Here is a 25,375-nt window from a genome sequence, read left to right on the forward strand (position 1 = left end):
TTCACGATCGACATCAGGTTATACCATACATAGCAAACTTGCAAGAGAACCACATCAACCCTGAAAACTTTCAGAGGTGAGACACCCCAGCTATGCAACGTAACTCAAAATGGGCAGCAAAAAGTCATACTTGATCAAGGAACAATATCCACAGTTGAAATGGTTCAATTTTGGTCGCTTGTTAGATTAGTAGAAGATGCAAATAGGACAGCCAGTCTTAAAAACTAAGTAGCCCCAACATTATTGATGAGCAATAGAACAACAATGCCAAGTGTGATTATGAGTACCATTTCGGGATTTTTTTTTTTTGCACATCCAGTTCCAGTATGTACTGTTGCAAGCATCTCTAACGATGCAGCATCTGAACAAACATCAGGAAGGAAGCAAAGTGTAGCAGTTTGGAAGCAACAAACATCTCAATCTAACCAGATGCCCCTGCAGATTCAGTGGCTTCAGCTTCCTTCTGAGTTTCCAGAGCCGTGACACGCCTGTTTAGAGCTTCATAACGTTCATCAAGAGTTCCATAGATTCCATTCACCTGGAAAAAGCAAGCATCCACACTCAGTGCTAAAATAAATAATTTATTAGGCCATCTAAAGAACAAGGCAAAATTGAGAATGCACTGAAGCAAAAGCTTCCAAACATTGATGCCACATTAGCATTTTCATACTATAGCAATTGAAACTAATTTGATACCCAAAAGAGACCCGGTAAGAAATTTAGAATTTCTATCAAATCATATAACAATATTCATGGAAAGATTGAACTGTATAGTAGATTATTTGACATTATTGAATATTCATATACAAAACACCAGCAGCTGTAGAAACCACCATTAGAATTCCTGTACAGGTTTAGAAAACTCAAGATAATCCCAAACATCTATAAATAAGGATCAACACCAGTAACTGAAAACGTCTCTTAAGGTAATCCATTCTCATCAATCATCAACCAGCCTATCCTTAAATGAGAAAGGTACAAAAAGAACAAGGTTTCATCCTTCTATCTTGAGAGAAGGGCTTCAACTTGCACTTACATCGTTCTTAGAGCCTAAAAGATTTAATTGAGCTATACTTGCCTCATCCAACTTAGGGATCTCTCCAAAATATTTTGAGAAACTCCGAGCCTTATTTGCTGCTTCATCTGTTCTCCACCTCCTCCCTCACACTATTTCATTCAAGTGAGTTTCCTAAGCTTGATTTTCATCCAACATCCTTTTTGGTGAGCCATTAATAAATGAATCCTCCTAAAAGACAAAAATAATAGACTACCTCGAGGAGGTGGAGGAACCTACAAGCGGATGCAGACCATTTTGCTAAACCATTACATATATTGTCTTCTTCTTGATCTTTGTGTTTGTTCTTTTACCTGTACTCTTATTGGGCTTTTGGAAATTTTGTTATCCACACATTATTTTCAGTAAGCTTAGTGCCTAAATGATTCAACAAGAACTTTAGATATTCAAAACAAGATTTAACATCATATTACCTTAAAAACTCTTGTTGCTGTCTTGGATGCCTTGGTGAAAGCACAAAGAAAATGGGCGATTTAGTTACAATTTTTATAGAGTGTGTTTTAGGATTATGTACATAAATATATTGGTCACCAAACCATCTATTTATTTTAAATACGTTCAAACCAAGAATGAAGTGTACAAAAGGATGATGTGGTTGGTAGGACTAAGAATGCTCTGAAATATAACAGGTATAAGGATGCATAACAACAAATGGAGACTACAGCGCTAAGTAGAAGGCAAAATATCAATATCGTACACATCATATCAGATTTTTCTATCAACCCGATTTTATGATTCTGCTTATGTTATTTTTCATGCTCTAGGAGATATAGCACATAAAGACCTAGTGAAGATAAGTATATGGTGCTGGAACACTACATGTGTTGAACAAGATAGCATCAGATTCTGATGAATGAAGTGCTTGCTTAAGTGTTTTGTTAAATTCAATGCATCAAGGCTCTTTTACTGCAGTCACTGCATTCATTGACTTAGCAACAATGGATGTTATATAATGGACAACTTTTGGATCTGAAAATCTGAAACTCACAGAAGATGCACAAACCATTTTGGATCATCCAGGCACTAAATCATCTTCTAAAAGGAATTGGACCACTGACTCTCATATCCACCAGACTAACATAAACAGATTAGCTTTTCAATTTATTTTTCAGATGCATTTGTGTGATGCAACTTTTTAATGTCAAAAATATAGGTTGAGCTCATCATGAGCTTATAAGCCGTGCTCATCCAATCAAATATTTGTCTGTTGTCAAGGTCTGAAAAGAAAATCCACAAAGAAGGACCATTTAGGGAATAAAACAAGGACACACAGGACAGTGCTATGGATATTTCTCATACGAGACCAAAGAAAATGTAATGTTCGTCATTTGATAATGATGGCTTTGATAATGCAGTGGTCAAGATGTAAGCAACAACACAAATGTCCATATGATTCATGAATTGCATCCCAAAGTACCACTAATCCATCTAAAGCAATGCCTCCTGTTAGATTTCAACTTCATTCAACTTGAAGCACCATCATCTTTTAAAGATGGAAAGGAAGACAGGTGTGGCTTCATCTTCTAAAACATTTTGCTGCAGTAATTCTCCTAAGATCTTTTTGAGGAGTCATTATTTCTATGGAGCATTTGCAACTATACATAAATTTGTTTTTTTATGTCATGAGAACTGAGATTTCGATAATTCTGACAGCATTGAAGTAGTTTGATAGAATCAGGTAACTACACAACTCTGAATAAACAAATTTATTACATTCCCTCAAACAAACCTTTTCATTTAGTTCCTTTTTCAAAGGGACTAACTGCTAGAGTCTACAATGAGATAATAACAGGCGTTGTTGCAGCACAATAAATGACAGAAAACAAACAATGAGAAAAATAACGAGTAGGTCAGCCTTCTTAAATTTGATAAATGCAACAGAATGATATGCCTTCCCAAGCTTATTTTGAAATGCTTCTTACGGAATGTATCAATATACTTAAGATTTATAAGTCTTATCAACACAAAATACCAATATTGCATTTTATTAACCAATTTTTTTTATATGAAACAACAAACTACTGAAAAACTGTCTCAGAGAAAATTAGCCCTCCTAAATCCTAATTAACATACACAAAACAGAGAGTTCCTAACCATGAGCAGAATGTAACGATAAATTTACACCAAACTTCCAAGAAAAAAAAGGAAAAACGTGTCCGTTTGACTTGAACATTTCTCAAAAAAAAAAAAAAAAAAAAACTAGCATGTAGCTGCATTGTTGAAGTTGACATGAGATTTCCCTATTTATAGAAACTCACATATTATATATAAGTAATTATACAGATAAGTACTACTAGACTAGAATCACCCTTGATTATCGCTTGGATAGAACTTCATTTTGAAGTAGTTCAGAGAAACAAAATTTTCCAATAAAATAACAAGGATGATACTGGAAATTTCATATTCAAAACAAGGGAACTCAAAAGGACTTTTGAAATAAGAAGAGGAATAAAAACTTCAGCCAATCTACTTACTGCAGCTCAACCAAAAAGATCTTGCATCAAAATAGAAATGTTCAAATTATAGAAGATTATTATAGTAAAGTTTTAACATAGGGCAAAAAGATCCTAGGAAACAAATTCCATTATGCAAGTCATGTCAAAAAGACATAACACACCCCCCCGCCCCCCGCCCCCCGCCCCATCAAGAAAAAAGAATTCTCTCTGAATTAAAATGTGAACAAGGTTCATCAATCAGCACCCAGTATTTACATGTTCTAGAACTGATTTCCCAATCCTTTTCTCCTATTAATCATAACATGAATAACATAAATGTGGATGCGACATCTTTGCCAATGTGATTCTAACAGTCCTACAAGCAATGTTTGACATCTCAAACATCTAGGTTAACCCTTTCAGCTATTACCTTACAGAAAACTATATAACCTAACGTACGGTGCAACAAAAGGAATCACCCTAGAAGGCACCCGATCGGTTCCCCCCTCACATTCAACTTCTCATTTCTTTCGAAATCGATCCTTTTCTCAGGCCAACCTTCCTTTGCGATTTGTCGATCAACGAGTAACGGGGTCGAAGAAAAGGTGCAGGATTCACAGATAATTAGTGGAAATGCAGAAAGACGGGATTTTTCTTCAAGAAATCCATCTACTCGCCACGTACAATCATCGAAAGCGAATATATGATTGCAAGCTAAAAGAAATAAACTAGAGGCGAGGACAAAGGGAGAGGACAACCTGTTGGGCGATGGCGTCATGGGAGAGCATGTAGTCCCTGTAGAGGAGATAGAAGCCGGCAATGGACGCTGTGGCGGCGCCGGCAAAGAAGGATGCCAACCTCACCCGGAAGAGGAACCCCATCTCTCTCTCCCCCCTCCTATGATGCCTTTCTTCGATCCCCTTGCCATCCCGGCTTTTATAGCCGCCCCAACAGCGACGGCCAGGTGTTTGCGTTTTGGTCGGGTAAAGATGGGGGGTGGAGGAATACAGACAAGTGTTCCAAGAATCTGGATCATTATTATTTTTGATCTAAGCTCAATATTTTTTTTATCCAAATAGAAAATAAACTATTAAATCAAAACACGATAAGAGAAGTTTTCCTTCTTTTTCACAAATAAAATAGTGCTAGATTTCCTGACCTGGTTTGCAATCTTGTTGGTGGGAATTTTCTTTTTTTTTTTTTTTTGGTTGTTTTCCAAGAACGACTTTTGATCCTACGATTTGCTATGATGATCTGATAAAATTTATCTTAGGATGATCTGAAAATAATCTACTCAGAAAGGGGATTCTTATAGTTACGAGCCTCCACTATATTAGGAGCAGCATGACCTTCAACCTGGTAAGCTCCCTCCTTCGATGCCTATTCCAAACTTCCTGTACGGTAATGAATTCATTAGTTTTCGCTTGGTTTCCCTCACAAGAACATTCTACCTGCAAAATCACAAATGAAAAATATAATGCCTTGAGGTTTTCCCATCTAACCAAAATATGACATCTCATGCGATCCTTTGGGCTTCTAAGATTCCACGTATAACAAATATAAGCAATAGTGTTCTTAGGAGACACCAGATATCTTTTGCTCAGACTGATCAAGTTTGCCTTCATTTACAGAATCCAAAGGCTATATTTGCTTCATTCCTGACACCAGATCAATGAGAATATACTCGAACATAATAAATAAATACCTGCGACATCGAATATGAATGGCAACAAGGGATTCACGAAACGCCCCTTTGAGCAACCATGGCTAGTGCTCATCTCATCATCTCTCTATATAGCCGAAGTTGTAGACATGACGCGTCTGATAAAAACTTGTCCCCTCTTACTTGAAAAGTCTAACTTATTTTGACTTGAACAAGTCGAGACGAGTATCCCAAAGCATTCAAAGCTGATGCACCTCTGCTAGTTTCCCAACACCAATTTACCATCCAAATATCTGAGCCCGTCCCAAAGGAAATTGTAATCGGCATAGCAACGTTCTTCCTCTTTCTCCAACATGCATCGCCACAAAATCATCATGTGGAAGCAATGTAATTATCTATCTGGCATCTGGGTATTTGAACCAGGAACAAAGACTATCAAACTAATCATCAAATCAAGTCAAGTCGTTGCATTAAAATTTGCACAGTTGCAAAGAATTCTTGTTCTTTTTTTTTCACTTTCAATTTGAAACATGAACTCAAGTACAAGTTGGCAGAGAAGAAAAAATTCACACAAAGGAAAAGCCCCTGGTTATGGTTCAACATAAAAACCTGGGAAAAGATGATCAGAGAGCTTTATCCTGAAATAAATTCCAAACTTTGTTTGGCTGCAATTTCCATCCAAGTAATTGGGTTGCAAGTTTCAACTGGTAACACCTGCCATTAAATAAACCAAACATGTTGGTATTAGTCATGAGTTAAGAGTGGTGCAAAATATGTTTACCACCACCAGAATAATATGACGTGAAAATGATTGGATATGCATGTTAGATCTCAAAATGTATAACCACCAAATAACTGATAGAAACCATAACAACCCAAACTGCAGCTTATAATCATTCATTTGTCAATAATTCAAACCACTATGTAACAGAACCTCTGCATAGAGATTGCCCTTGTACATTGATCAAAACACAAGTTACAGGCAACACTTTGAACAAGTGATAAGTTTTGCCAACTAGTTTGTACTTTCAATTAGGTGATATTATCTTGGACCAATTGCCTGCCATATTAGATAGAAAATATGCAATAAATTTCAAAGATATCCTGTTTGAGAAAAAGTGCAAAAAGACTTTTCAAATGTTGTTTATTAGAGTTTATTAACAATATGTTTCAAATGTTGGCGTTTGTTTCACTTTATCTACTATCTACCTTACCGGTTGAGTTAGGAGCATTTGGTTATATATTTCATCAAACTATAGTTGACTAGTGTCGCTACTGAGATTTGGTACACCTAGAAGTTTTGAATTTGATGATGTGCATATTTTGCTATTGCAAGGTTTCCTTGAGCAGTTTTGGAGCAAAGATTTTAATTCAATTCATTGATGTTTAGTTTAAATATGTGAGACTTTGATATAGGACACAAAAGTATTACTGACCAAGATGCAAATGATCTGCTATGGTAAGTGAGAAAGTCATGGTCCCAGCCATAGAATGTATCCTAATAATTCTTATGGCAAGTTAATTTAATATGGGAATATGATATCTAAAGTAAATGTAATAAATTTCCTACCTTTAACATGAATCAAAATAAATCTGTCTTAATCAATCACAAATACCTTGAGAAATTACATTACATCATGCTAATCCTCAACCTATTTCATCTAAGGGTTCTGTTAAACCATACATTAATACACAAGACCAGTATGTTCTCAGCATAGTAGAATGGTATGTATTATCTACTTGAATCAAATTTATGCTCTGCAAATACCGGTGTTTATGTATCTACTGTTAAGCCATATGCATCTGTAAGCCCTAACATTTAACAATATAATTTTCTATAATTTCTCAGATAGAATATATGTTAGCAAAATGAACCCCTCAATTCCATAAAAAACTATTAAAGTTCTTCTAATCTTTCTTGCCATTTTTCTATTGAGTACTATCTTTAACTAAGCCTGGTAGAAACATAGATATAGTTCTATGGAAAGAGAAAGCTTGGAACTGAAAGAAACCAAAATAAAACATAAGCATTAAATTCCAAGTTATCAAAGTGTACGAAAATATAAGAAAAAATACTAAAATAGGTCAGTAGTATCTTCATATAGTAGGAAAATGTCTCACTTCTATCGTGAACATTTCACAGGATGCACATTTGGACATACATAATGTACAAGACATTTATTTGACAAGTCCAAATTATGCAAACTTAAATGCCTGAAAACAAGCATCAAATATATCTTACATTATATATGTTTAAATGCCAGTTAGAGACTTGAGTATAATGTGCATAAACAAAAATTCGGTCCAGATATCAAGAGACAGTAATGCAGATTAGTTTCTCACAGCAGTGGTAGCAATTCCTGTTGCAGATCAATTTATCTTCAATTCTGGACCATGATGGCACATGTTGATGTCTAGCATATTAATATGCTAAACAGAGAGATGGGCTAACTGGCATATGAAATCACTGTTTTGATAGTATTGTGTCCTTTTCTGACAAAAGAAAGAAATATTTGATATAGATTAAACCTTATATCATTTATTATAGTTTGGATGTCATCTGGATTCTTTGGCTAAATGTTGCCATGTAAATGAACACAACCCTCGACTATTCAGGTACTCTTTCCAGAACTAGCCATCTAAATGTTAATCCTTGGTAGCATGAGCATAATTGGATGACTTGAAAATAAATCATGCCACCCACCTCATCCATGTCATGCAAATCTCACGTATGCCATCAAGGTATACATAGTTTCATGCTCATATCATAAAGAATTACCAAGATATGTGTGTTCCGGTTGATCCTTCTTCACATGTTGACAAGTATTGATGGCTAAATATGTACCAGATGCATCCACAGCTGGTGCAACCACAAAAGTGAAGAAGGGAAGAAGAGGAAGAAGAAGAGATACCAGAGCAGAGGAACCAGAGTACTTCTCTGTGCTGCTCAGCTGCACAGCATTGTGATCTCCAGGCACAGAGCATAGCAAAATGAGTGTGAAAAGAGAGAGGAATCTTTATTGTGCCCTTGCATCCTGCATCCAATCCTCGAAGACTGTAGATCTTGCAACCTACTTAATTGAAAGAAAACCACTTCCTAATGTTCAAAGGTGGCTGACCTACCCGACTTGTGATGGAACACAGCAATGGCCTCACAGGTTAGTGAGTCCATGTGGCAGGAAAAGTAGTCAAAACTCAAATAAATAGAAATAAGAGAAAATATGACAAAACATGTTTGCCAAATTAAGAAATATGCACAAACAGATGGATTTTGATCTTTGAAACTTTATGTTATATCTCAATTCTATATACTATTTTATATTATTAATAAATGCATCTCTGTGTCCTTGAAATTTTGCCATGTTGGATACTCAGATATGTATCTGAATCTTATTCCCATATCCATGTCCAGGTAATGATGGTGCCATGCCCCAGAAATGCAACCAGGAGACTATATTGGCACCTGACCATCACATCATGATCAGGGGTAGGCACACACTTGGTGGATCAACAGCAATCCCAAGGGACATTCTGGGCCTGATGTATGACCCTAGGGAGTTTCTTTCTTGTCTAATCTTGTCTTTGTTGAAATTGCATTGAGACAATAACTGTGCTTTTGCACCAATATGGCTCGCTGCTAATGGGAAAGGAAATGAAATGAATCATTACGATGATTTATAATTTGGAGAAAAGAACGACTAATCCATATATCATTAGTCAATGATTTAAAAAGCACTAAGCACCAAGGTTCCAAAACGCCCGAGGCGCTAGGCACTCACTCAAGCGAAGCGAGACGCTCTAAAATATTAAAATATAAAAAATATATAATATAATTAATAAATATAATTATTTAAATAAAAATATGATATTAAATTAAAAACAAAGATTAGCAGTGTTAAAATCTAAATAGTATATTATTAATCTAATAAATAAATATTATTTGAACAATAATTAATAATCTACTATTAATATTATATTTACTGTTAACAGTAGGGAAGAGTAGAGACCGAAGAAGTCACGGTGAGAAGCTGAGTCGTAAGTAGCAGACAGCAGCGGAAGTTGTGAAGTCGCGAACAACAGGAGGTAGCGGACAGTAGTAAGCAGTGGGCAACGGCAGCGGACAACAACGACAGACAGCGGATAACAACAGAAGCTGAGGAGACTCGATCGACGATAGAGGAAGACTCGGAGGCAATGGGACAAACGGTCGACGACGGAGGTAGAGGGGGAAATCGTCGGCAGCAAACACAAAGGGAGAAATCATTGGCGATGGAAACAGAGAGAAGCGTGTGTAGGGTTGGGAATTGGGGTCGCGTGCTGATATAACTGCGTTCGTTAGTTGGTTCAATTGAACCAACTAATGCAAATTTAAGCGATTCAATCGCCTTATATCAACCGGGCAATCGCCTGAAGCGCCTGGGCTCGGGCGAGCACCCAAGTAGTGCCTCATTGAAGTGCGCCACCTGACTCTTAAACGAGGCGCTCGGGCGAGATGAGGCCCGAGCGCCTTTTTAAATCACTGCTGTTAGTTGCTTTGTTTGTCTATCTAAACTAAACAAGTGTAAAGATTTTGTCACTAAATTGAATTTATATATCATACACAACTTCAAAGAATATAAATAATTCCAACTATAGATACTAACTTATGAACCAAAAGATTTAAGTATGGACTTACTATCTCCTTGAAATCAAGCCAGCTCCAGTTGACCTAGCAAAGTACAAGTAGCCATGCTAATTAAACTTATCTAGATTGAAAATCAGAAAATTGCATGATCTATAGTCTTGCATATATACATATATACATATATAATCAAACAATTCAAATAATACCTCCCTTGCTGCTTCCCTCCAAAACTATGTCTTCCATTACTTGGTCCTTTGCATTGCGAAGAGGACAAACCTGTTTTATCAAGGTTTGGTGCACTTCCAACACTAAAGTTGAAAGAGGAATGGCCAGTTTGGAATTCAGATGGGAAACCATTAGCTTCTTGGACATTCTTTAATTTACTTGAAATTGTGACATCTGATAGCCCCTGAATAATGTTAACTCTGATACCATTTGGTTGTTGGTTCTGTTTTGTCAAAAGCTGGGAGCAGTTGTTACTTGAATCTCCAATATCAGTAACAGCAGCACCAACTGCAGAAGGCATGGTGTTTGCAACCTTTGATTCAATTGATTGTGCCATTTTCTGGCGACTGATTTGAGCAACAGGAGTGACAGCAACTGAATGCAATAATGATGTGTAAGGAGCAGAAGATGCAGAAGCAGCAGCAACTTTGGCAACAGCAGCAGTTGCAGATATAATTTGTTGTGCTCCCTCGCGAAGGTGAATAAAGTCCCCTTCAATAACAAATAACTGGAACCACAAACTTAGAATTTTACTAACATAACAGTTCAAGTTAACATTAGATAGCTCAAATGTTGACGGCAAAAACCTACTTCAGGATAATGTGAAATAAAATCATCAAGCCTTCCATGGTACTTCTTGTAATGGTGCCAGCGAAGGGGTGCAAGCATTTTCCCAAGCCTATTTGGTAGCTAAAACATACATAACATACAAACTTAATACGAATTACAAAAGATATTATAACAATCAGTAAATTTGCTATACTGTTTTGATGCTAAATAGTTATACTCACTGTTGTACTGATTCTGATTCTACCATCTGATCCGGCAGGAACAGCACGGACAATGCAAGCCAAAAGTGATCTTTCATCTAAAAGATTGGGTTCCACTAGTGGTTTACCAGGCATCAAAATACTTGAATCAGGTGCAGCCGATACAGCAGATTCTTCAGTACCATTTAAACTGATAGAGGAGCTACTTTGACTGGCAGATAACATGATGCCAGAAGTTAGACGTTGTTCAGATTCGAACACCTGATCTTGTGATTGGTTCCCTGCAGTTATACTGGCCTCAACCTGCATAAACAAAGAATCAACAATACTACAAGAACCTCTACATGCTTGTAGACTGATCTATTAGCCTTTTCAACCAGCATATTGGTGTTCATTGAGATCTAAACTGGCAGCTTTCATTCTTTAATTTTTTAACATTTATGAATGGCATAAAAGGGGTACATACCCCAGGTTCATTCTTCTTTTCTGGTGGGTAGAATTCTCTTGCTGAATCCAAGTGAGAAGGTGCATCTACGGTCCCTTGTGGTTGTTGGGTAAATGTGTTCTGTTTACCATCAATGAAAAGTTAGCATAAGCAATAAGTGTTACCTAAGAGACATCAGAGTAACAATCCATGATCCAGATAAAAGCAGTCTCTTATTAGCAACCTGAGGTTTTTCACTTGAATCATTGCCTGGAGGGCCAGACATCCGTTGCTGGTCTGTGTGGCTGTTAAGTTGGTCAGGATGGACCATCTGTCTTTCACCAAGCAGATTGGAGCTAGAATGGGTATCTGGTCTTAAAATATCTTGCTCTGTTTGGGATGTCACGAACTTGCTCTGATTAGGTATCTGTGAGATGTCTGATGCAGTCTAAAAGAGAAAAGAAATACAAATTAATGCTGAAAGTGGCATTGTAAAAACAAACACAAGGCTTTGAAATTCTGTGCTACCAGCACCTGATGATTTTGCCAAAGTTGGTGAGGTGGAACCATAGGCATTGATTGAAAATGACCCATGTGAGACTGAGGAATAGGAGAATTGGTGGATGCTACAGACTGTGGATCCATTACGTAACTATGCATTGCAGACATTTGGCCAGGAGGAATTAAGGCATTCATACTAATTATGGAAGAAGGCACAACTGAAACACTGGGGAGAGGATCAGCCTGAAAAAAAAGAAAAAGAAACTTAACATCAAAAGGAGAATACTCTTTAATTATAAATGATATCAGGCAAATATTTAAATTTTAATTTTCTTTGTGCACTAAAATAAACCAGAATAAATAATGCAGCCTCATAATGTATATACTAATTTTTAGTTGAATAGCATTTACATTGATCTAGCTTACATTTATTTGGCATAGAATTTGAGGATACCGGTGTTTGAAGCCGTATAATTACTGTGAACAACAGATCCATGAGTGCAGTGACGAGGAGTTGTCAGGACTGTTAGACAACTTCTGGTCCATTGGCACAGGCCAAACAAGTGTTCCCACAACCCAAGACAACATGTGACCACAGGATACCCAGTAATCCATTGCTATTGAGAAGAAAAAAAAGATGCAAAATAGTTTTGAATTGAGTGTGTAATGCATACACTCAATTGTTATGAAATTTTCAAAGATCAGGAATCTTATTCCTAATTTTTTAGTTTGTTTCCCTTTTCTCACATAGCTTTTCCCTCTCATTTTTTTCCTTTTCTTGTGTGCAGGACGGAGGGTGGCTCTCAAGTGGATTACAACGTAGAAGCTAGAAGCTACTGATTTATATCTTGTTCATATTTAGTTGGTTTGTATCTACAAAAAATGGATAGCATCTATGATTGAATTCCCAATTTTTGTTATCCAGATCATGTGCCACCACACTCTGAGATGCTGCAATACCAAGAACCAGAAAACAGAACCCAGATCATAGTATCAAGAGATAAATGGTAATATGGTTACATATGCCAAAAGTAATACCCAATTAACGACTCTTGCTCATTTTTATTATTTTTATAATTTATTTTAAGACTTCTAGTCACAACCCGAGCCTGATGGGCTAACTGATCTATCAATTTCATTGAACCCAAACTACTAACAAAAATATTTAAGCTAAAGTTGACAGTACACCCATCAGACCCTTATGAGTCAATCTTAGTCTTGCCCTATCGGGGTGCTACAATCTCCCCTACTTAAGGGCTTGACATCCTTATCAAAGCCCAGCATAGCCCAGATCAAACCTAGTATTGTGCATGTGAGTTATAATAGTCGAGGAGTTATAATCTCCTCATTTAAGGGCTTGACATCCTTGTCATAGTGTTAGGACTCTAGCTTGGAGAGTCCTAATTGAGAGGGACATTCATGTAAAACTGTTAGGACTCTAGCTAAGAGAGTCCTAATTGAGAGGGACATTCTGTTAGGACTCTAGCTAGGAGAGTCCTAATTGAGAGGGGCATTCATGTAGGAGGTTTTTTCTTAGAGAAGAATTAGGAGTTGTAAGGGAATAGGAGTCTTGAGTAGGAGTCCTATTAGGAGTTGGTTAGAAGTAAGAGTCTTAAGTAGGAGTCCTATTAGGAGTTAGGGTTTAGAAGCCCTATAAATAGCCATGTATTCCTTCTCTTTTCATAAGCAATAGATGAATCTTTTCTGCAGTCTTTAAGCAGCAACTTGGAGGGAGGAACCCCTATAGAGTTCTAGGAGGCCGATCCCCTAAAGAGATCAACCCCAAGTTTAGAATCTGCAAGGGTTCTAACACCTGGTATCAGAGCAGCGTTCTTGGCATCTCGCTGCCCTTCCACAGCCATCCATCAACCCTCCACAACCGCCCAAAGCAATTCCCACAATTGCTTAAAAGATCGTCACCGAATTCCGCCATCATCTCCACCACCGCGGATCATCCTTTGATCTCCACGTGAATTGCAACAGGTTCTGGTTTCCTACCTTACTGCTGCTGCAATTTAGTTATCCTTATTCGAAAATCCAAAAAAAAAAAAAATTGTTCCTATATTGCTGCATAAACTTTTCGTCACAAAGTTTTCATCTCTACGACGAAAGATACATTGCAGAATTCCAACCGCATAGCACCATCTGTTTGATCTTGCTACTGTGCTTTTTCTATCCAAATTTCTACGAAATTTTTATGACATCTTTGACACTTCCTAACAGTGGATTTCCCCTTGGTTTCATCAAAAAATTCTCAATATAAACTACTGATCTTTTATATCCAATCTGCTGCAATTGAATTGCAGAATTCAAGCTGCATAGCACCATCTGTTTGATCTTGCTACTGTGCTTTTTCTATCCAAATTTCTACGAAATTTTTATGACATCTTTGACACTTTCTAACAGTGGATTTCCCTTTGGTTTCATCGAAAAATTCTCAATATAAACTACTGATCTTTTATGTCCAATCTGCTGCACTTGAAAATCTATGCTGCAGAAAATTTCAGCTGCATATTGTTGCCTTAACCCATCTATTTGCAATCTTTTTTGAATGAAATATCTTATACACTTCATAGATCATCTTGGCTTCCATCTAAGATTGATCTATTGAGAAATTCATCTCTTAAAAACGATTTTGTGTTACTGCAAATTTTCGTCGTAGACTGCTGAAATTTTTTGACGAGAATTCTGCAATCGCAACTTGCACCAATTTCCTTGCTATTATACTGTTGAAATTTTCTTGATTAAATTAGACATCCTTGCTGTCATATAAACTGTGATTTTGCTATCAATTCCCTCCTCAATTCTCTCAAGTTTTAGGTGAAAATTACATTGAGAAATCGTTGTTTCTTCGACGATAATTCTACTCTTACAAGACAGCACATACTTGCTGCAACTTCCACGGATTTCTGTCAAACCTTTGCTACCATCTACCACAGATCCAAAACTTTCATCCACAGCCCTAAAACTTAGCCAAACCACACCCTCAAACTGTACCCAAAACAGCCACAAAACAAGCCTAAACCGCAGCCTACATCCACCAATCCACCAACCCTTTCAACCATCACTTCTCTCAACCTATACATGCCTTTAACCCAACAACAAAAGAGAGATCTTAACATCATAGATTTGGGGGCATATACTATAGCATCTAAGGAGACAATCAATGCTAAATTCGAAGCCTTGGAGGCGCGAATGGAGGATAAGATTCGGACGCTCTTTACCGAACTCAGATTGGGCCGACCACTAAGCCCGAAGAAATCATATCAAGGAGAGAGCTTTGCCCAATCACACCAAGCCCGAAGAGATGACTTCCAAGGGAGGGGAGGCTCTATGACTGACCCCAACTATCCATGCATGAGAGTGGACTTCCCTAGATGGGAAGAAGGAGACCCGATTGGTTGGATCTCACGCGCGGAGCGATATTTTCGATACCACAAAATCGCAGATGCATCTATAGTGAAAATTGCAGCTATACATCTTGAAGGGGATGCTATACAGTGGTTTGAACAGTTTGAACATACTTATGGAGTCCTTTCATGGCAACAATTCAAAGAAGGATTGTTGATCCGCTTCAGACCAACCGATTACGAGAATATTGACGAACAACTAGCAAAGATCCGACAAACCTCCACCATTTAGGAGTACCAAACCAAGTTTGAAAGGTTATCTAATCAAAATCATGATTGGTCTCAAAAACAGCTATTGAGGACCTTCATTGAGAGCTTGAAGCCGGAGATCCGAGGAGAAGTTAAAGCGTGACAACCGTACACGCTTATGGCAGCCATCTCTTTCGCACGACATCAAGAGGAGCAATTGAACCATGAAGCTCGGAGGACTAGGGTCGCTCCTCAACCAGTAATATTGAAGCCCTCAACCCCCCCTACCGTCGACCAAGTCCCTGCACCAAAGAGGTTAACAGGAGAAGAGCTTCGGGAGCGATATGCGAAGGGGTTATGTTGGCATTGTGACGAGCCGTGGAGCCGTGAGCATCGCTGTAGTAAAGGAGGACTTCTTATGATTGAACCGATAGAAGAAGAGGTCATTGAACATTCAGAAGAGAGCCTTGAACATGAAGAAAAAGATGCAGAAGAAGAGCCACAACCGACCGAAGTTACAGTACATACACTAGCTGGCTACTCAAACCCGCAAACGATGAAAGTTGGAGGCCTTCTCAAACAACAACCGATCACTGTTCTCATCGAGACGGGCAGCACTAATAACTTCCTAAACAGTAAGGTTGTTGTCCATATGAACTTACCTATTGAGAATTGCAGCAGGTTTGTCGTTAAGGTCGCCAACGGACGGATTTTGAAGTGTGATCATAGGTGCCCGCAAGTGAAACTGTTGCTGCAGGACTAAGAGATAATTGCAGATTTCTTCCTCCTCCCTCTTGATGATTATGAGGCCATACTCAGAATTAAATGGTTGATGACATTAGGTGATATTTCTTGAAATTTTATGCAACTATTTATAAAATTTTACAGTAAGGAGAAACAGGTGATACTGCATGGGAAACGTGAGGGCGACGTAACGATGATTTGCACACAACAAATGGAGAAGGTTTTGCATAAAGCATGCAGGGGCTTTTTGGTAAAACTTGAGCAGCAAATTAAAGGAGAGCCAATAGAATTTGAAGATCCAAACCTATTTCCTTTGCTTGCTGAATTTTCAGATATATTTGACGAGCCGCACAACATACCTCTTACTCATCGGCATGATCATTGTATAATGATTTTTTCAATCAAATCTCCAGCAAATACTCAGCCATATCGGTATCCACATCTCCAGAATGATGAAATAGAAAGGATTTTAAAAGAAATTCTTGAAACAGGAGTTATTCGGCCAAGTTGCAACCTCTACTTTTCACCGGTGCTACTTGTACACAATGACGGAACATGACGAATATGCGTTGATTACCGAGCTCTCAATGGCATAACCATCAAGAACAAATACCTTATTCCAATAGCAGATGAATTGCTAGATGAAAGGGAGCACAAATCTTCACAAAGCTGGACCTTCGATCCGGGTATTATCAAATACAAGTGTACGAAGAAGTCATACCGAAAACCACCTTTCGAACACACAACGGCCACTACGAATTTTTACTTTCTTCAACAAAAGGTGGGATATCTTGGGCATATCATATTAGAGGAAGGTGTGACGGTGGACCCCTTCAAAATTAAAGTAATGCAAAACTAGCCGACCTCGAGAAACAGAAAATTGCTACATGGCTTTCTGGGTTTAACAGGCTACTACCACAAGTTCGTGAAAAACTATGGAAAAATCAGTGCACCACTTACTTCCTTACTGGAAAAAGATGTCTTCCAATGGTTGGACAGAGCCTCCGCTGCCTTCGACAAACTTAAGGCAGCCATGACGACGACGTCGGTGCTAACACTACCAGATTTCAACCGACCCTTCATTATTGAGGCCGACACATCTGGAGTCAGAATTGGAGCCATTCTCATGCAAGATGGTCGACCACTCGCATACACTAGCAAGGCATTATCTCCCTCCTATCAAAATAAGTCAACATATGATAAGGAGATGCTCGCCATTGTGCACGCAGCAACGAGGTGGAGATCGTACTTGATCAGGCGATACTTTCAAATCAAGACCGACCATAAAAGCCTAAAATATCTCTTGGAGCAGAAGATATCTTCCCCCGAGCAGCAAAAATGGGTAACAAAACTTCTTGGATTTGATTATGAAATAACTTACAAAAGGTGGAAAGAGAATGTTGTTGCAGATGCGCTTTCGCAGCTACCTGAGCAAGCTGAATTTTCGGTCGTTTTACTTCCAACCAGCGACTTCCTTGAGGATATTAAGATGGAATGGCAGGAAGATTCGGAGACCAGTAAGAAAAAAAAATTGGAGGAAGCACCAAGCTTCGTGGCTCATTACAATCGGGACTCAAAAGAATTATGCTATAAGGGACGCATTGTGCTTGTGACATTCTACTTGCATCTTCAAGAGCAGATTTTGGACAAAGTTATTCCATATGCATGGTACTAAATTGAAAAGGAATACGACATATCACCCACAAACCAACAGCCAGACAAAAGTTTTAAATAGGTGCTTGGAGACAACCCAAAGCCACCCACCAAATATGACTACCCAAAGAGAACTCCAGACCCAGCCAAGTGCCATTATTGATCGACGGATCGTGACTCGACGACGACGACCCACTAATGAAGTGCTAATACAGTGGCCGAACCTACCAATAGAAGATGTCACTTGGGAGAACTATGATGACATGAAGATCAAATTTCCAGAATTCACGAATCATCAGCCTCGAGGACAAGGCTGATTTGAAGAGGGCGGGTCTGTTAGGACTCTAGCTTGGAGAGTCCTAATTGAGAGGGACATTCATGTAAAACTGTTAGGACTCTAGCTAAGAGAGTCCTAATTGAGAGGGACATTCTGTTAGGACTCTAGCTAGGAGAGTCCTAATTGAGAGGGGCATTCATGTAGGAGGTTTTTTCTTAGAGAAGAATTAGGAGTTGTAAGGGAATAGGAGTCTTGAGTAGGAGTCCTATTAGGAGTTGGTTAGAAGTAAGAGTCTTAAGTAGGAGTCCTATTAGGAGTTAGGGTTTAGAAGCCCTATAAATAGCCATGTATTCCTTCTCTTTTCATAAGCAATAGATGAATCTTTTCTGCAGCCTTTGAGCAGCAACTTGGAGGGAGGAACCCCTATAGAGTTCCAGGAGGCCGATCCCCTAAAGAGATCAACCCCAAGTTTAGAATCTGCAAGGGTTCTAACACATAGCCCAATGGTGGCTACACGCCGTGACGAGTCCTCTGACTCCATCCACGAGTAGCTACTATACCCTAATACTAGGTCGGCTCTGATACCATTAGTCACGACCCAATTGGAGTGTTATAATCTCTCCCACTTAAGGGCTTGACATCCTCGTCAAGACCCAATATAGTCTAATCAAACCCTAGCATAGTGCATGTGAGTCATAACAATCAAGGTGTTACACTTCTAATCAAGGTTAGTACTTAGTATAATATTTTCGAAATGAAAAGAACCACCTTATGTGGTAGTACAGTAGCATCTTTTCATTGGTTTTACTGCAAACCAGTTATGAACACAACCTTAAAGGCAAATAGGCACAGAGCACCTTAATCATTGTATTAAATTTTATAACATGCCATACATGATGAGTACATGCCACACATGATCATAGAATGGTGTTTTGGATACAAAAAGGAAAAAGAAAAAAGAAAAAGATTCAAAGATACAGCATGTTACTGAATCTACCAACTTCAGTTAGTGACACAAATATATACTGGCTTGACCTCTGTACCATGTAAATCAAGGAATAACTTAGGAAGCACACACTAAATAGCACAAAGTTTACAAGACACACCAGCCAAATTGCATGAGCATTTCTCCTAATAGCACATATCTATAAGTATGCCATATATATGGTTATCTAAACTGTAAGTTGATAAACAGATGCTAACTAATCAATTTTATAGACTTGAATTTACTAAGACATCAAGATTTAGAACTTCCAATTAGTGCAACATTAACCTTTTCCACATATTCCTATAAGATGATACTAGAATGTAGCATGTATCATAAACCCACAAAAGAATTTTCCAAAAATGATTACACTAATGCATCTATATACAAGAAATAAATGAGGTGAGTAAAGCTGGAGTAGTGACATGAGAAGATGTAGAACAAGACTAAAGAGAACTTCAATAGAAACAGTATGAAGAGAATCAATGACTCTTTTCAACTAGATGTTGCTTGCAAGATCACTCAAGGGAGGAGGTGATGTCCATGACACATTAATTGATGGGACCTTGTGACTTATCACTGCATCTACATGCAAAACTAGTTCTACAATTTCCTCGGAAAGGCATACTATCTACAAAAAGAAGGCCACTATATATCTGGAATGCTATCACAGACAATGACAATAATGTTAAGTATCATTTTTCACATATAAATATCAAACAACTACTTTGAATAATCAACACAGTAAAGAATTTTTATTCATTGATTGCCATCAAATAAAAGAAACAACAGGTTAATTGCAAGGTTGCATATCAGGAGGTGAGATTGTTGATGATTAAGCTCTGGTATGAATGGATAAGTTAAAGAGCTTTAATGTTTCATCCTACCTTAGTAGAAGAATTGGAAGCCGAAACATGAGGCATGGTCCTATCTACACTTCCATTAGATGTGAATCCCAAGTGAGTATCTGATTTTCCATCATCTTTCACATTGATCTGGTTTCCATCATATGAAGATGAATCCACTGAGTTCTCATGAGTAACTTGCAAACCATCTATATACATTCTATTATTTCCCCTTGCCTCAGCCAACTCTAGCTGAAGCTGCTGGATAGCTTGCATATGATAGTGCTCCATTTCGACAAACTAGAAAAAGAAGTCAAACAATAACAGAAAGGGAATGAGGCCAATTTAAAATATTATCATAGCAAAACATAATAACCAATTTAAAAAATATTGTGATGAACAAACAAATGATATGTAGATTCCTGTAGCACAAAAGAAAACGCAATTGCAATCCAACCTGCTGTTGAGAACCTATCCAATATTGGTTAAACTGCTCAGTACGTTCTCGTAGCTCAGCTTGTAATGACTGGTTAGTAGAAGACTGCAAAGCATCCATTTCTTGAACACGTGCGATCCAAGCTTGCGCCTCCCTTAACTGTTCATCCTTGAAAAGGATAGTTTCTTGTACGACTCTATGCTGAATGAAAGAATTTGTTATAGTTCATTTCTAAATTGTTATAAATTGATGAAACTAAATGATAAGTTCTATTTCAGGAGATAAATTAATAGATAAACATTATAGAAATGTATAAAGTTAACACAGAATAACTAAAAAGTAATACATAATTACTAGCAAATATGAACTCACAATTACTAAAAATTAAGGACACACACAGTTTAGATAATAATTTAAATAATCAAAAGGTTCAAGATAATTATACAAGCTTAATCCATCGTAGTCAGATCACCACAGACAATCCGCTTAATTGGCACTCAATTTCTTGAGTTATTACAACTCTTAATAGCAAATCAGAACCTCCACATTTTCCTAGTACTATAGTATATAGATTCATCTAACACATTTAGGCATCATTTCAAGTGCCTCTTAAATTGGAGACACGATGAACTCCACAGAAGTGTTACATGGATAATAGTGTCAAACCCCACAAGATGTCACAAAAGTATCCACGTATCCATTGGTTGGACACTAATTGACTCCTAAGTTATGTTAGTCTAATGTTAAATAACAACGACAATACAAGAAGTGAATCTTTTTATGTTTCCAAAGCTACTTATAACATAAAATCTAATACTCATGTTCTCATAAAACAACATGCATCATATTATTATTTTTTATTATTTTCCTTGTATGTATCCTCATGTCTCCATTTTGTATGTTTGCCAAACCGGACAGTTGGATTCATGTCCATGTTATATTCTCTTCTCTGGGTCCATATAATACTGCTCCATAAAATCAAAACAGTTGACAAGTGATACACACTTTCACTGTTTTTATCTGCCCCTATAAGATAACTTAAGGTCAATGCCCCAGGAACATAGGGGCAAACCAATCCTCATCAAGTAAAGCTGATTTAGAAACTTCATTCCAGATGATCCATTTTTACAAATTAGATCAAGTAAAGCCAATTGTCTTCCACACCAACATGTGATATGGATACCTAATGTATAAGGAAACCATTTGAAAGCCATTTGCACAATCACATTTGAATTTAGATGTTTCCTAACTTCTTCAAAGCTAACCGATACTAGTAGTCAGTCCTAATCAAAATTCAACAAGTGTAGCGTATATGGTACAATAAGCATATACATGAATAAACAATTCGAATTAACAAAATAGATCCTTGCAACAACCACCACAAAAAGAATGAGTAGTACCAACTACCAAGTAAATAATGCTTGAAGGGTCCCATTGAGATGTTGAAACCGCAAATATCACTTCATTAGGTTTCAATTTATGAAATAGAAGGTACATTTTAGCTCAAGAATATGAATTTATATAAAGTAGGAAAAAGAATTGTCACATCAACCTGCTCCTGCAATGCAAGAAACTGAAACTAATGCTTAAATGGTGTCATTGAAACGTTAGCAATCAAAATATTACTTCATTAGGTTAGGTCTAAATTCCATGTGATAGAGGATGGACTCAGGATCATAGTACATTTAAAAAATGTAGGGAAAAAAGAAACCATGTGATCAACCTGTTCTTGCAGTGCAAAAAATTGATTCTCTTTCTCTTGAATATGCTCTTGGAGATCACGTATTTGGTTCAGAAGTTGTGCTCTTTCTGCTTCCAATTTATCCCGCTCCCTTCTGCATAAGATAGTAAGTTCAAGACTCTGGTAGGGGTTTTATCAAACCAGGATGCAGAAGGTTAATTCTATATGCAAAAGATTATTCATTCAATAAACAATTAATCACTGCATGAGAACCACAATAAGTAGTTTCCTAATAACTAGGAACTGCAAGTCTGCAACTAAAGGATCTTAGAATAAAGGTACATACCTGATCACCTAAATAATTGCATGATGATAAAAGTAAAAAAATTAATTATGGCACTGAAGGGAATAGTAGCTGAATGTTTAACTGACCATACTTGATGTATGTTAGCAACTCATCACCAAGAGAAACAGCATCTCAGAACATTTATACATACAGAACAGCCCAAGCACGGGCTAGAATGGAAGATAGATAAAGGGTTCTGACTATAAGATCAGAGTAAAAATATCACAGAATATAATACATTTAATGAGGCATAATAATTATTGATTTTTATGAGGAAACTCAAATACCTGAAAGCTACTAGCTCCTTGTTTTGTTCTCTGAGAAGGTCCTCTTTTGCCCATGCCTAAATAAAAGCAAAGGCATAAAACAAATCCTCGAAACATAACTCAAGCTTGCCACTCGAGAAAATCAAAAAGAGGAGAAAGAGAGAGAGAGCCAAAACAAACTTCTTCAGTGTCAATTTTCATAGCATGTAGCTCTCTATCCTTCTCTTCTAGTTTCATCTCCAATTCAAGTATGTGTTGCTCCCGTTCATGTAGTTGCTCCTGTTCAAGGAGTACAACTAACAGATAATAAGCACAACAGTTCACATAAATCAGTTCTAGGATCTTGGTGGAGTTATTACAAGAAGAAAGATACATAAGCATCGACAATGATCATTCAACACAAATCAGAACAAATTATTTGTTTATGCTTAGCATAAGATACAGAGGCAATTATATATAACTACTTGGATTTTAAAAATACTAACCAAGTTGTGTCGATAAAATTCATGCCATTTTGCACGTATATGGGCCAAAACACTTGTACTTGGCAATTAAATTACAAGCATATTTCTCTGATATGCAACTAGAATGAAGTAAAATGAAGCATCAAGTTCCATAACAACTGAAAGCTTTTGTAGACTACCAATCAGATATACTGATATCATCTTAAACGCAGCTTTAACCTTTCAAGAATTCAAGAACAGCAAACAAATACTACAAAGACAATGAACTAAAGGTGGTATTAACAACAAAAGGGAAAAGAAAAGTACGATGGGACTCTGGAAGCATTTTAAAGCTAACATTCTCGTGAAGAAATAATTATTAAACTAAAAGGAATTAATGAACAGAAGTGGTCAATGGAGTAAATGCATATTCATCCTATGCAATGACAATAACTTAAGCTAGCTACGTGTAAGACATAGAGCATTTTACACCGAGATGGCATTTAAATTGTGGTCAATATATAAGACAAATAACAGATGATTCCCAAAGCCAAACAAATCATGAAAGAAACACCAAGAACCCAAATTGATCACGCATATATTTTATTGATATTGTCCGACAAAACCAAGCATGTGGGAACCTTTAGATTAGCATTGAAATCTATTTGCTCCTTTAGCTGTCCTTCAAAACTATTCTGCACCTCCAGGATATCTGATCTGGCAATCGCCCTAGCTCGGAGCTCAATCTCCATTTGCTGAAGCCTTTCTCTCTGCCTCGTGATTTCTTGCAGCTTCTGCTGCAATATATCATCATTCAACTCACCAACACCTTCAGTAGTAACTGAACAAGGATCCACATCCAGCAGGCTTGTACCCTCCTGCACCTTTACACAACAAGTGTTACCCGAGAAAAAGATTAATCTTTTGCCCCCAAAAGCACCTTCTTCATAATATTCCCAAAAGATAGATTTACACCTATATTTTGCCTCCTAGACAACAGAATACCGGAGTATATACCTCATATATTGTTCTCTCGGCTGATTGGCCCGATTTAACACACACTTGTTTCTGCCGAACATAAAGATTTGAGTGCATATACAAACCGCAATACGTTTATCAAGAAATGAAGCGCATTTGACCTCACCTCGCCTCCACTGCTCCGGAAGGAGTGCTCGGTGACGGCACGCCACTCCTTTCTGGCTGCCTGAAAAGAGGGCACCGGAACGGCTCCGCCGAGGACGGCGGCGGCGTTCATGGGTTCTGACAGGACGGTGCTAGCCCCCCGGCAGGGCGATCGAGCTCAGCCCCGCCTCCGAGCGAGGAGCCCAGGCCGAGAAAAAAAAAATAAGGGCTTCTGGCACCAAAAAAGAGGACGCTCGGCCTTCGAAGCAGGGATCGGGTGATAAGAGCGATCCTAGGGTTTTGAGATGGTTGGCCAAGCCCTAATTCTTGAAGATATCGAAGGCGAGTAGGATTCCAGGATGAACCGGAGGTGGATTGGAGAGGAGCCCGAACCCGATAGACGTCGGGCGGAGAAACTAGACTGAGATTAAGGATTTGGTCGGAGGAAGTAAACGGAGGCTGGGGCGGGGAAGAGTGGGAAGAGAAGAGGAGAGGAAAGCGTCGGCCAATTTATAGGGGTCGGAATGGGGAGACGGGGAAGATTACGATGAGATCATGGGAGGCGAATGGTGCGGGTCCGATGACCGTAGGTGGGTTTTGGTAACGACGCCGTCAACAGTACTATGAGTCCACAAGTGTGGTGGTCAACGGATCCGATCCTTTCGTGTAGACTCCAATGGTACCGTAATAGACTTTTGGTTGAATCAAGTCCAAACCCACAGGACCCGATCCAATTATTGTGTCAAATTGGGTTGGGTTTCCCGAATTTGGATTTGGGTTGGGTCGGGAAATCCAATCCCAGAAATAATGGATCATAAGAACTCTTTTCTCAAACACAACCAAGTCAACCTTTGACATGAATTGGACTATCGTTTCCCACACAAAATATTTTTGGCTTCATGTGTACAGATGATCTATATATGACTTAATCCGATTCAATGTGACACATTGTTATAGCCTCGTGTACTTATCTACGTAGATTCCTAAAAATCCAACCCAAGTTTGCATTCGAACCTAATAACAATTAAACTTCAAACCAATCCTAATTTTTAGTCACTGCCATAAGAAATTAATTGAGCTGATGAGAAGCAAACAACTAAATGTGGTCATAATTACTTTGCAAAGCACGATAATACGCTGCACAGAGTTAAAATGTTGATTGAGGATTAGATGTCATATTCATTCCATGATAGGATCCTTAACGAGGAAATGATGTTGATGTTAGTGCCAACTATGGGTTATATGCCATATCCATAACGTT

General features: G+C 38.0%; 1 protein-coding gene across 4 annotated transcripts; it reads right to left on the reverse strand.

Moving 5' to 3' along the window:
• Positions 1-217: 217 nt before the first annotated feature.
• On the reverse strand, positions 218-24,675 carry LOC135605349 (uncharacterized). Of its 4 annotated transcripts, none has more exons than XM_065095336.1 (17): positions 24,137-24,675; positions 24,010-24,060; positions 23,634-23,870; positions 22,730-22,828; positions 22,571-22,626; positions 21,980-22,091; positions 20,278-20,457; positions 19,863-20,120; positions 11,751-11,960; positions 11,461-11,664; positions 11,259-11,357; positions 10,814-11,095; positions 10,614-10,712; positions 10,004-10,530; positions 9,849-9,881; positions 4,269-5,887; positions 218-538 (listed from the first exon to the last, which is right to left on the reverse strand). In XM_065095336.1, coding segments are annotated over exons 1-16 (2,559 nt in total). In that variant the 5' UTR covers positions 24,248-24,675; the 3' UTR covers positions 218-538; positions 4,269-5,886. The 4 variants fall into 4 exon arrangements, with proteins under 4 accessions (XP_064951408.1, XP_064951411.1, XP_064951407.1 ...); XM_065095339.1 differs by having other exon boundaries at positions 23,694-23,876; XM_065095335.1 differs by having other exon boundaries at positions 23,634-23,876; positions 24,137-24,674.
• Between the last annotated feature and the right edge of the window lie 700 nt (positions 24,676-25,375).

The sequence above is a fragment of the Musa acuminata genome, chromosome BXJ2-2 (genome assembly GCF_036884655.1).
Source record: "Musa acuminata AAA Group cultivar baxijiao chromosome BXJ2-2, Cavendish_Baxijiao_AAA, whole genome shotgun sequence".
Taxonomy (NCBI): Eukaryota; Viridiplantae; Streptophyta; class Magnoliopsida; order Zingiberales; family Musaceae; genus Musa; species Musa acuminata.